This window comes from Chiloscyllium plagiosum, chromosome 19, assembly GCF_004010195.1.
Source record: "Chiloscyllium plagiosum isolate BGI_BamShark_2017 chromosome 19, ASM401019v2, whole genome shotgun sequence".
Taxonomy (NCBI): domain Eukaryota; kingdom Metazoa; phylum Chordata; class Chondrichthyes; order Orectolobiformes; family Hemiscylliidae; genus Chiloscyllium; species Chiloscyllium plagiosum.
Genome location: NC_057728.1, coordinates 63,939,039 through 63,952,868, shown reverse-complemented (window position 1 = coordinate 63,952,868; position 13,830 = coordinate 63,939,039). Strand labels below are relative to the sequence as shown.

At 43.6% G+C, this 13,830-nt stretch overlaps 1 protein-coding gene across 10 annotated transcripts in view; it reads right to left on the bottom strand.

Annotated features, from left to right (window-relative positions):
• Positions 1 to 13,830, bottom strand: part of mybpc1 (myosin binding protein C1) — a 153,211-nt gene that overhangs the window by 11,388 nt on the left and 127,993 nt on the right. For all 10 annotated transcript variants that reach the window (XM_043708735.1, XM_043708732.1, XM_043708734.1 and 7 more), the window contains 5 exons: positions 13,482 to 13,570; positions 11,062 to 11,257; positions 8,828 to 8,967; positions 7,347 to 7,506; positions 662 to 798 (listed from right to left, as the gene is read on the bottom strand). In XM_043708735.1, the coding sequence (XP_043564670.1) occupies positions 662 to 798; positions 7,347 to 7,506; positions 8,828 to 8,967; positions 11,062 to 11,257; positions 13,482 to 13,570 (722 nt within the window). The remainder of the gene's footprint in view (positions 1 to 661; positions 799 to 7,346; positions 7,507 to 8,827; positions 8,968 to 11,061; positions 11,258 to 13,481; positions 13,571 to 13,830) is intronic.

The following is a 13,830-nucleotide window of genomic DNA, read 5'->3' as shown; positions in this document are numbered from 1 at the left end:
TTGATACAATATTTTGAAAGAATGAGATTCCACAATTGTAAAGTTGTGGGCACGTATTGTAACTTCACACTGTTGCATATTGTTTAATGTTACATTCTGATGTGGTCCTGTTAAAGCAGGGATGAAGGAGCAGGGAACCTGAGACACCAGCTCCCAGGTTTCCACACTGGACCAGGCATGGGTGTGGTCAAGACACTGCTTTCAATTAATTCCCTGGTAAGACCAGAATTGAGCTGAAATGTCTTTACTTATAGCAAGTCAATTATTGAAAATACTCTAGTGTAGGACACCTTTGTAAACCATCGTAATTGTTGACAGAGAAGAACATAGACATGCTTAATACTGACTAGGAGAAAGGACGGACTGGAGATCAGAGTTGAAAAGTGTAATGCTGATGAGGGGCTAATGCCTGAAACATCGATCCATCTGCTCCTCAGATGCTGCCTGACTTGCTGTGTCTTTCCTGTACCATATTTATCAATGCTTAATACTGAGCAAAGGTGAACCACATTAGACAACAAAATAGAATAATAAAAATGCTCTTTTTTTCAGTGTGAAATGAAGAGGTGTCTTTTCATGGTGTTTTGCACGTAAAAGTACAGATGACAATAAATTTTTGTAAATAAATGAATAAATTATTTCCAACAAAACATCTCCATACCTTGGGGTTGCCTCTGACACTGCAGTTCAAGGTTGCATTGTATCCAGCCACTGCTATAGTGTTGATCAAAGGATGGGTAAACTTTGGCACCTCATCAAAGTCAAAGTCATTGTAGTTGGGAGGCTTTAATATTAAACCTACAAGAGATAACCATAATTCAAACATCACACTTATTGGAGCTGCATTGCCTCAGGGTCAAAGTACAGTGACTTCCCAACAACTGCAAAAACTTTAATAAGTATAGCATCTTTACCACAATTAAATATCTCAACCCCCTTCGTAGAAACATTATCAAACAAGATTTGACAGATATGAGAGGGCATTTTAGGGGCCTTTGCTTAAGCACATGAACATGCCGAGGAATGGAGGGATATGGACCAGGCAGGCAGAAGGGATTAGCCTAATTTGGCAACACATTTGGCACAATATTGTGGGCCGAAGGGCCTGTTCCTGTGCTGTACTGTTCTATGTTCTATATAAGTTTTAAGGAACACCTTAAACAGAGAAAAGAGGGGTACAGGTAGGGAGTTGCAGAGCTTAGAAACGTAGGTAGCTGATGGTAAATGGTGAGATGGTGAAAATTGGCAATGTGCAAGAGTCCAGGACAGGAATCTCAAAGAATGAGGCACTGATTAGACTATATCCAGAATTCTGTGAACCATTTGGGTTCCTCTTATCTAAGGGGGTAGAATAAATAGACAAAGTATTTCCCTGGAGTGGGGGATTCCAGAACTAGAGGGCTTAGGTTTAGGGTGAGGGAGCGAACATATAAAAGGGACCTAAGGGGCAACTTTTTCATGCAGAGGGTGGTGTGCGTATGGAATGAGCTGTCAGAGGAAGTGGTGGAGGCTGGTACAATTACAACATTTAAAAGGCATCTGGATGGGTATATGAATAGGAAGGGTTTGGAGGGATATGGGCCAGATGCTGTCAGGTGGGACTAGATTGGGTTGGGATATTTGCTCGGCATGGACGAGTTGGACTGAAGGGTCTGTTTCAAGTGCTGTACATCTCTCTGACTCTGACTCTTTGAAAGCTAGGATTCTGATCCCTCAAACCTGCTCCACTATTCAAGTTGATCTTGACTGATCTGCTACTTCAAACCATTTTCCCACAAAATCCCCACATCCCGTGACATTTTTAATATTTAGACATCTAGTGATCTGTATCTCGAATATGGCCAATAATAAATAATGGTTAGAGACAGAAAAACTGCAGTTGCTGGAATCCAAAGCTGGAGGCTGGAAGAACACAGCAAGCCAGGCAGCATCAGGAGGTGGAGAAGTCAAGTTTCGGGTGTAACCCTTCTTCAGTTTTCTTGAGTCCTAAAGAAGGGATACACTCGAAACATTGACCACTCCATCTCCTGATGCTGTCTGGTTTGCTGTGTTCTTCCAATAATAAATAATAGCAACATGGGGCTTGAATCCACAAGCTGGAGGTAAAGAGTATACCAACTGAAACTGTCTGGTTTAAATTCCAACGGTTGTCACAACAGGATTTAAACCTACACCCAGAGGTATTCATCTGGGATTTCAGAATACCTGGTCAGTGACATTACCTTTACAGCACTACCCTCTCTAAGGAGGGTAAAGGAAGAGACGAGGTAGGGAGGTGTGAGGTCAAGGAGGGTTGTAGAAAAAAAGGTTGAGAATTGTAAAGATGGAGGTTTTGCTCAAATGGGAGGTCAGTGAATATGAATGAGTGATGGGTGGGTGGGGCTTGGTGGGTTGAGAAAAGATGGCATGTCCTGAAGATGTTTACAGAGGGTGGAAGATGGTGCTGCAGGGTATTGAAATGGCCAAGTCTCAAGGCATTAAAACCAAAATACTCCACTATTGGAAATCTGACATAACAACAAACGATGCTAGAGAAACTCAGCAGGTCTGGTAGTGTGTGCAGAGAGAGAAACAGAATTAGCGTTTTGCGTCCAATATGACTCTCCTTTAGAACTAAAAGATGTTGGAAAATGTTTTTAAATATATTCTTTACAGAGGTTGAAGGGAAAAAATTGTCCAAATTTCAGTGGAAAGCTCAACGGGGTTGTTAGTGAAGGTGAAAGAGATTTAGATTGGGTTTAAATTCAGGTGCGAAAGGGAGAAAACTGAGAAACTACGAGTAGACACAAATAAGTCAAGGCTATATGTGCGTGTGGGTGGGGGAGGGGATGTGGAAATGTAAAAACAAAGAGCAGACACATTGTGGGGTCAGTTTCTGAGGTTGGATTATAGATATTGGCCAATTTTCTGGTGTGGAAAATCAGGAGTGGGTAATGCCATCCTGTGTCTCTGAAGCAGTTGGTAGATGTAGGGAGGCCTTATTCAGCACTGGGTTAACAGTTGCCAAACCATAGCAGTGAGATTATGTGACACTTCCTTGCTGTACAGCACCCAAGACCTGGGAATGAACAGAAGGGTTACACTGGAGCACCAATAAAGAGCACATAAGAACACGTGTGTACTCCAGTTCACCAGTTTTATCATCATAGAATCCTTACAGTGTGGGAGCAGGCCATTTGACCCAAAAAGTCCACACTGACCCTCCAAAGAGTGTCCCAGCCAGACCTAATCCCCTACATTTACCTCTGACTAACTGACCCACCTAGCCTATACACTGAACACTATGGGCAATTTAGCATGGCCAATTCACCTAACCTGCACATCTTTGGATTGTGGGAGGAAACCAGAGCACCAAAAGGAAACCCACACAGACATGGGACAATGTGCAAACTCCACACAGGCAGTCACCCGAGGCTGGGATTGAACCCAGGTCCCTGGCACTGTGAGGTAGCAGTGCTAACCACTGAGCCACAATGCCACCCAACTGTCTTTTTGCCTTCTGGGAAGTGACAAAGTTTAGGAAACAGAAAATTTGAAGCTGCTTTATTTTATAGAGTAGCTTGTAGATTTCTATACTGTGGTACCACACTGAGTTACCAGTGTCACTAAAGGAATTGGAGTATAGAACCACCAGGATCTTACCAGAACCTAGGTCAGACTCCAAGTCTAAAGTAACGGTGTTCAAAACTGGACACTGCATCTCATGAAGGATATCCTGGACTCTGGCTGCAGATTGATTCACCAGAATGATTCTGTGATAAGGGGAAAAAATTAAAGGGACAACAGAAGACTTGTCTTGTATTCCCACGGATTTAGAAGGCTAAGGCATGATCATATTGGAATGTTTGAAAGAATAAGGATACCAAAATGCCTCAGTGTGATTTGGACAAGTTGAGTGAGTGGGAAAAATGCATGGTAGGTGAGGTATAACGTGGATAATTGTGAGGTTATCTGCTTTTGAAGAAAAAAACAGGAAGGGCACGTTATTATCTGGATGGTGTTAGATTGGGAAAGGGGAGATGCATTGAGATCTGGGTGTCCCTTGTACCCCAAGTGCTGAAAGTAGGCATGGAGGGGCGGCTGGTGGTGAAGAAGGGAAATGGGATGTTGGCTTCATAGTAACAGGATTTGAGTACAGGAGCAGGGATGTCTCGCTACAATTTTGCAGGGCACTGATGAGTACTCACCACCTGGAGTGTTGTGTGCAGTTTTGGTCTCCTTAGCTGAGGAAGGATGTTCTGGGTATGGACAGAGTACAATGAAGGGTTACCAGATTGATTCCTGGGATGGCAGGACTGATGTATGAAGAGAATCTGGATCGGTGAGAACTATATTCTCTGGGGTTTACAAGAATGAGGGAAGCTGTCATAGAAACCTATAACATTCTAACAGAGTAAATACAGGACAGACTTTCAGAACCAGAGGGTTCTAGTCTAAGGATACAGGGTAGGCCTTTTAGGACTGAGATGAGGATAAAGTCTTGACCCAGAGAGCAGGGAGCTTGTGGAATTCTGTCACAGAAAGTGGTTGAGGCCAAAACATTGATATGTTCAAGAAGGTGTTAGATATAGTTCTGAGGGCTAAAGGGATCAAAGGGTGTGGGGGAGAAATTGGGAACAGGGGATTGAGTTGAACAATCAACTGTGATCATATTGAAGGGTGGAGCAGACTCGAAGGGCCGAATGGCCTACTCCTGCTCCTATTTTCAATGTTTCTATGTAAAATTTCACGAGTGCAGATAGGGAGTTTGCAGTGGTGGGGTGTGGAGGAACATTGAGCGGGGAGGTGTCCAGAACACAGCAGGGGTCAGAATCTTAAAATTAGAACTACCTTCAGGAGTGAAATGAGTAAAGGCATTTTCACATAAAGCATTGTAGAAATGTGGAATTCCCTCCCCTTATAAAACTTGTTTTAGATTAGATTACTTACAGTGTGGAAACAGGCCCTTCGGCCCAACAAGTCCACACCGACCCGCCACCCACCCATTCCCCTACATTTACCCCTTTACCTAACACTACGGGCAATTTAGCATGGCCAATTCACCTGACCTGCACATCTTTGGACTGTGGGAGGAAACCGGAGCACCCAGAGGAAACCCACGCAGACACGGGGAGAACGTGCAAACTCCACATTGTCAGTCGCCTGAGGGCGGGAATTGAACCCGGGTCTCTGGTGCTGTGAGGCAGCAGTGCTAACCACTGTGCCACCCAAAACTATTGAATGGGGAGCAATTGGAGTCTGTTAGATTGAATTGGCAAACTTTAGGAGGGAATGTTTCCAATTCTAGAGCCAGGGGTCATAGTTTAAAAGTAAGGGGTAACACATTTAAAATAGAGATAGGGTAACATTTTCTTTCTCAGAAGGATGTGAGTCTTTGGAATTCCATTTCTCAAAAGGCAGTGGATACAGAATGTTTAAATGCTTTGAAGGCAGAGGGAGAGATTCTTAATTACCAAAGGGATGAAAGATTATTGGGGACATGTCGAATTGAGGTTAAATCGGATCAGCTATGATCTTGTTGAATGGCAGAGCAGGCTTGAAGGGCCAAATGGCCTATTTTTGTTCCTTGCTCTGTATGTAAGGGATGCAGAGCAAAGGCAGGAAAAAGGTTTCAGAAATAGGAACAGGAGAAGGCCATTCGACCGCTCGAGCCTGCTCTGCCATTCAGTAGGATCATGGCTGATCCGACATTACTCACATCCACTTTCCAGACTCTTCTCTGCAACCATTGATTCCACAACTGATCAAGATCTCAACCTTAAATCTATACAAGGACTCTACACCCACCTCCCACTCCCCCAAGCTCTCTGTGGTAAGGGGTTCCAAAGACTCTCAACCCCCTGAGAGAAGAAATTCCTCCTCATCTCCGTCTTGAATTGGCACCCCTTTATTCTGAGACCATGCCCTCTGGTCCTAGACCCTCCCATGAGGAAGAAACATCCTCTCAGCATTGACCCTGTCAAGCCCCTTAAGAATCCGATATGTCTCAGTGAGATCACTTCTCATATTTCTAAACTCCAGTCAGTAAAGTTGTGGTTCTGTTCGCCGAGCTGGAAATTTTTGTTGCAAACGTTTCGTCCCATGTCTAGGTGACATCCTCAGTGCTTGGGAGCCTCCTGTGAAGCGCTTCTGTGGTGTTTCCTCCGGCATTTATAGTGGCCTGTCCCTGCCGCTTCCGGTTGTCAGTTTCAGCTAGGACTTATAACAGCACACAAACCAACAGCCACCATCAGACAACAACTCACCAGGACGAAGGACCTGATACCAAGCATGAGCAAAACTAATGTAGTGTACAAAATCCCATGCAAGGACTGCACAAAACACTACAGCGGACAGCTGACAGCTGACAACCGGAAGCGGCAGGGACAGGCCAGTATAAATGCCGGAGGAAACACCACAGAAGCGCTTCACAGGAGGCTCCCAAGCACTGAGGATGTCACCTAGACAGGGGACGAAACGTTTGCAACAAAAACTTCCAGCTCGGCGAACAGAACCACAACAACGAGCACCCGAGCTACAAATCTTCTCCCAAACTTTGAGTCAGTAAAATCCCAACCTGATTAACCTTTGCTCAGAAGACAATCCTTCCATACTGGGGATCATCCTAGTGAACGTTCCCTGAACTGCCTCCAATGAAATGATACCTTTCATAGGATACGGGGACCTAAACTGCTGGCAGTACTCCAGATGTGATATCCCCGGCACCTTGCCCAGTCACAGTAAGACTTCCCCATGCTTACTGTTGAAATAAGGGCCAACATTCCATTACCCTTCCCGATTGTCTGCTGTCCTGTGTGCTAGTTTTGTGTGTTTCCCCCAAGTCCCTTAGTATTGTAGCTTTCTGCAGGTTTTCTCCATTTAAACAATACTGTTCTTTTGTTCTCCCTTCCAAAATAAACAACTTCACATATGCCACATTATAGTCCATTTCCAACTTTTTGCCCACTTACTGAACCCATCAATATCTCTCTATAAACTGTTTGTATCCCTCTTGCCAACTGCTTTTCCATCTATGTTTGCGCCATCTGCAAATTTGGCCCCAGTACATTAACCCTCCAAGGTCGCAGGTCACCAAAAAATGAATCCTTATTCCTCACAGTTCAATGCTAATAAAGGGTGAAAAATTTATTAAGGTGAAGAATTCTATCTGATTCATCAATAATAAAGTGACTGATTATCAGAAGGACAATTGTCATTTCCTGTGCAGCAGGGGTTAGCGTAATGAGTTGCTTCTCTCACAGGACAGCTTCTCTGGATGGGAGTGCAGGCCAGGGGGATATAAGAGTGGATAAACCCCTTACAAAATGATTAGCAACAGAGTAGTGCAGCAGAACATTGAAACAGACCATCCTTCTGGATTATGGCGCTGTTCTTTGTGATTGTGGCATCATCACTCAGTCCGCACATATTCTCGGAAAAGATTCTGAAGTAATATTCATTCCCGATGATGAGTTCAGATATGACGCAGTTGTTTCTGTGGTAGTGTTCGACCACTGTGAACCAATCCTAAAGAGGGAATGGGATCATCTCAGGTTAAAGATGTCGCTGTTTTGTTTGTTCTGTCACTCACCAGTCACTATGTTAGGCACAGGCCCAACCTATTCAGCCTCTCCTCTTTTCCAGTGATTACTATTTTTGTTCCACCTTACCAGGGATTAGCCCAGTGAACCCGCTCTGGACTGCCCCCAGCGCCAGTCTGTCCTTCCTTAGAGAAGAGACCCAAAACTGTTCACAATACTCCAGCTGTGGACTATCTAGTTCCTTGCATATTTTTGGCCAAACGTCCCCACTTTTTATACTCCATTCCCTTTGAGATAAAGGTCAGTATTCCATTTGCCTTCCCTAGGATCTGCTGAACTTGGATGCTAGCTTTCTGCGATTGCATTGGGTTAGGTATTTGCACCAAAGATATGTCAATGGGACAACCTTGCCACTGAGTTGGTTCTAGAATCATTGAATGATCCGGAACTGAAGAAGGCCATTCGGTCCAGTCAGCTGATTCTATGAAACCGCTGTCCGATTAGTCTCACTCCCTTGTTCTTTCCCCACAGCCCTTTGTCCTCCACATACAACTATTTATTAAATTCTGTTCTGTAAGTTATGATTGAATCTACTTCCTTTCGAAAGGAGAATAGAGGATCATGTGCTTTTACCTTGCCATCTTTATGCAAATGTAAGCTCAGATCTCTATTCCCACACCCCCTTTATATCGGGATATATATTATCCCACTGTCCTATTGACATTGCCTTTCCTTAGATTTCTAGGTGGGACTAGATTGGGTTGGGATATCTGGTCGGCATGGACAGGTTGGACTGAAGGGTCTGTTTCCATGCTGTACATCTCTATGACTCTATGACTCTATATGTCTCATCACAATTATCAGAGTTAAATTTTTTCTGCCTCTACCCACATCTTCAAATTGCTTGATACCCTTCTTAAGTCTGCAATTATTCTCCTTGTTATTGACAGATAGAGAGAGAGAGAGAGAGAGAGAGAAAGAAAGAGGGTGTGTGAGGGAGGTAATGAGGGAGAAAATACAAGGGAGAGAGGTGAAGATAGTGAGCATGAGGGAGAGAGAGAGTATGAGGGTGGTAGTGTGAGAGAATGAGAGCGTGTGTGTGAGAGAGAGAGTGAGACAGACATTATGAGAGAGCAAAAGAACTGGAGAGAGAAAAGATTGTGAGAATGAGAGTGTGGGGAAAATGTGTGTCAGAGTATGAAAGGGAAAGAGAGAGAGGGTGGGAGAGGGTCAGAATAATAAAGGAGAACATCAAGAGAGTGGAGAGAGTGAGAGAGAGAGCAAGATACTTATTATTTTATACTCACCATGGTCTTCTTATCAGCTTTTTGAATGGTATAACCTGTAATATTGGCATTCCCATCATCCTTTGGTGGTGTCCACTCTAACGCCACATTAGTGTCCCAAACATCGACTATCTTCACTATCATTGGTGGACCGGGTTTCTCTGCGGAAAGAGTCACCAAATTAACCTTATTTCTCGTTTCTCAGCAATTCCTCATTGATCATTTGCCACAATTTCCCCCTTTGTATCCTTAACAATCACTACAGCAACCAAAATACAATTCACTGTTGGCATCAGATGTCCCAGAGGATCTTGAGATTTATTCCAGTTTGTTGCACTGGCTCTTTAAGACATAGCCTACTCCCACCATTGCCTCTCACCATCTAAGCTGAGTTCTCACTATATTTTTATTGTTTATTCACAGTAATTAGGCACCAAGAGCAGTTATTACCCTTGAGGAGGTGATGGGGAGCGATCTACTCAAATACAACTGAATGTCCTTCCAGGCCTTTTCAGAGACAGGTAATAGTCAGCCAATTGCTGTGCGCTTGGAGTCATGTGAAGGTCAGACCAGGTAAGGGCATCCATTTATGAGGAGGCAGTGGCCCAGAGCATTATCACTGGACAGCTCATCGAGAGAGCCAGCTAACATTCTGGGGACCTGGGTTTGAATCCTGCCACAGCAGATGGTGAAATTTGAGTTCAATAAAAATCTGGAATTAAGAATCTAACAATGAGCATGAATTAATTGTCAAGAAAATCCCATCTAGGGGATTTAGGGAAGGAAACTGTCATCCTTACCTGGTCTGGCCTACACATGACTCCAGACTCTTAACTGCCCTCTGGGCAAAAAGGGATGGGCAATAAATACTGGTCCAACCAGTAATGTCCTCACAGTGTGAATGAATACATAAAATAAAGTTCCTTCCTGAAAGAACACAGTGATCCTGATGGGGGGGGTGGGGGTGGGGGGGTGGAGTTTTATAAAAATCCGGAAAGTTCATAGTCATTATTACTGATACAAGGTCATTCATTCCAGATTTATTTAACCACATTTAAATTCCCTAGTTGCTGTGATGGGGTTTGAACTCAATCCTCTGGACCACAGTCTACCCTCTCAGTCACGAACCCAGCAACACATGCACTCTGCTCCCAGTTTAGATCATGAATTGGGTGACCAATCAAACTGAGTCCACTTTCTTCCAAAATGGACAATCACATTTTGAGAATGCTTCTCCTTCTGACAGGAGATTAGAGACTCATGGAATTTTCTGCAGTCAGTCCATGCTAGTCATGCAGCCAATCAGGGATAGCAAGGATTCATGATTCTGCCTATATCCCCAAATCCTCCCTCTGACCCACTCCCCATGACATCTATTTCTAAACACAAACCCAGAGGGTTTGGATCCTTGCTGTCGTTCTCTTAACTCTGAGAAACAGGAGGTACCTTCCTGAAGATTCACTCTGCTAAAAAAATGCTAATGTCTTCAGTTTCAAAGGAGGAAAATAAACCTTTACAAATTTGTCCACCAAGTTCATGTCAACAGTGTGGCCTCAGCAATAACATGTCTTAGAGACATTGTTCATTCGGAAGAATTCACATCCTGATTACCAAGCCTGTCAGAGGTGAAAGTGGATTCTATACGAATGGGGGGAGTGATGGAAACTGGGGAGCAAGTTCTCTTCAGTTGGGGGGCGTGATTTGTGGGCTCTCACAACCCATGCCACTCCAGAACTTACATTCCAAACTCAGATTGCCAATTGACAGGAATCTTTGGAGAAGGATGTGAGCCTTGGACCTTGTGACTTGGAGGTGAGGAGGTGGGGAGGGAGGGTTAGGTTGCAACTTGAGCAGGAGTAGTCCATTCGGCCATTAGAGCCTGCTCCATCATTCAATATGGTCACGACGAATCCTCTATCTCAATGTCACGTTCCTAATTTTGACCCATACCCTTCAATGCCTTTAAAATCCAAAGATTTTAATTTAAAAATGTATCTATCTCTTTCTTAAATATATTCAGTAACTTGGTCTCTGCGGTCCTCTGTGGTTGAGATTTCCACAGATTACTCCGAGCTGTATTGAAGTCCGGGGTGAAGGAGGTTCACGTAAACTAGGTCATGGGTTTCAGGACAGTGAAGGACAACATTAAGACAGCTCAACACCAAACTAGGTCTCTCTCACCCAAAGCTTTTCCACTGATCAGCTAAGTCCCAGGAGTATGTAACTGTGAAGTGTTGTAGTTTTAATTCACATACCAACAACCTGAATGATTATTGTGGCCTTGTCCACAATCTTTTCCACTTGGACTGTTAGCTCGTAGTGGCCTGAGTTTATCCGCTCCGCTTTACGAATGAACAGCACGGTGTCTGATTCCGTGTTACGAACGTTGATTGTACTTAAATCCAAAGGAGCACCATCCTTTGTCCAGATGACCTTTGGCCTGGGTTTACCCTGGTGACAGAGGTTAATTGTATAAATCAGTGCCTGAACCTGCTTCAATTCAACAACTGTTTTGTAGCAGTGGATGGAAGTTGTGACTGTTGGAAGGCATTCCACAAAAAGAAACATCTTGTATTTGTATAATACCTTTCTCAACCTTAGGCCGTCCCAATGTTCTTCACAGCCAATGAAGTATTATTCAAGTGTTACAATGCAGTAAACATGCTCTCCAACTTTCTCAAAGCAAGTTCCCAAAAGCAGCAATAACGAGATCATCAGTTTCTATTGAGCTTGTCAGAAGTCACACGACACCAGGTTACAGTCCAACAGGTTTATTTGAAATCACAAGCTTTCAGAGTGAAAGCTTGTGATTTCAAATAAACCTGTTGGACTATAACCTGGTGTTAGTGAGTTTTGAGAACGAGACATGCATAAGAATTCCTAGAAACATGGCATTCCAACCAAACTCTATCAACAAACACATTGACTTGGATCCCATTTACCACCCCCCTGAGAAAAAGAACAGGAAATTACATCAGCATAGGAAATGACATCACCACAGTAAATGACATCACCAACCCAAAGGAACCCAAACATATAAAGAGAAAACAGGAGTCATCAGCAGTGCTTCATCCAGAGGTTCACTGAAGACGTTACCTAGTATGGTGACGAAACGTCTGAAAATGAACCTTCCAGCTCAGCGAGCAAACCAGCATCTATAGCCTGGTGTCTTGTGACTTCTGACTTTGTCTACCCCAGTCCAACATTGGTACCTCCACATCGTGACTACTATTGATCTTGGTTGAATGAAAGATTTTGGTCCAAATACAATGATCCCTCAGCTTTCTTGTTGCTGTATTATGTTAATGGTAAACATGGTCTACTAAACGTCATCTAATTTTCATACCTAAGACATTCATGAACTAAAGTAACATTTCACAAAGGACAAATATTGACCTAAAATGGCTGCTATGATCATCGGACCAGGTGGAGCCAAAATTATGAAATATCAGCTCTGATCTAGAAGTCACAAATTTGGATTAAATTTACCTGCAGATCATCCAGCTTAGAAAGAAACAATGATGCCAGACACCAGAATCTACAAATGAACTGTACATCTTTCGGGCAGCAAGGCAAAGAAATAAATGAAAATGAACTTCTTTTGGCAATGACACAGCACGCATCTCTCTCCCTGCCTGTCTGAAACTCAGGAACCAGAGCCCAGTACCTTAAAACAACGATTCACAGAAACTTAAAGGATATCTGTAAACTGCACCAGTGCTGAGGAAACAAGACAACAGCTGACCAACTGCTCTCAGGTTTCATTCTCACATAAAAAAATAAGAACTAGGAGCAGGAGTCTGGCCCTTCGAGCCACTCTGCCGTTCAATAAGATCATGGCTGATCTTTTCATGGCCACACAATTCAAGAATCCTAGAAACTTCAAACTGCAATTACTTTGACCTTTCTGTCTGTACCAGATATATCCCTTCCACTTCTTATTAAAAGTATTACTTGTGCATGTGTGTGTGAGAGAGTGTCTGTGTATGAGAGAGTGTATGTGTGTGTTTGTGTGTGGTGTGGGTATGTGTGTGTGAGTGTGTCTGTGTGAGTGTGAGTGTGGGTGTGTGAGAGAGTATCTGTGTTTGTGTATGTGACTGTGTGTGTCTGTGTGTGTGAGAGAGAGAGCGTCTGCGTATGCGTATGCGTGTGGATGTGTGTGCGTCTGTGTGTGTGGATGTGTGGGTGAATGAGTTTGTTTGTGCGTGTGGGTTTCTTCCCTGTGTGCGGGTGTGTGCATGGGTTTGTGTGTGAGTGTGTGTGAGTGTGTGTGTGTGTTTGTTTGATGTCACCCTCTTCTCAGGTTTTTTTGGTAATAAAATTCATCTTTCATTCAAGAAAACCTGGTAATATGCCTTTTATGTTTTGGCCATGCTAATTACATTTTAATTGAAATTTGATAGTAAGGTTCAAAAAAGGTATTTGTTGTGATTAACCTAAAGGGGAAGGGGTTGAAAAAGGAGTGGAGCCAATTCCCCGTCCTCATGTGTTCACAACAAATGTAGGAAGGGATTGTTGTACTGCATGGTGCTTTAATATTACAGCGTGATCATTCATGTGCACATTTTAAAAAGAACATTTCTTGTTGTGTAATAAACGCTCCCCAGCCAAGAACACCACATCCTAGCAACGAGCAACTTTTGAAAAATCCTTGTCCCTGGAAGGCAGCCCGTACCTGGAAGGGGATCAGGAGATTCAGGGGCTCACCGACTCGGCGGATGTATGTCTGCTTCAGCTGCCGAGGAAGGCGAATCTTCGGAGGTTCTGAAAGAGATGACCAACAGAGAACAGAATGATGAATAAGTTATAGCATCATCTGTATGTGAGGGGACCTTTTAGAGTCATAGAGATGTACAATATGGAAACAGACCTTTAGGTCCAACCTATCCACGCTGACCAGATATCCCAACCCAATCTAGTCCCACTTGCCAGCAACCGGCCCATATCCCTCCAAACCCTTCCTATTCATATACCCATCCAAATGCCTCTTAAATGTTGCAATTGTACCAGCCTCCACCACATTC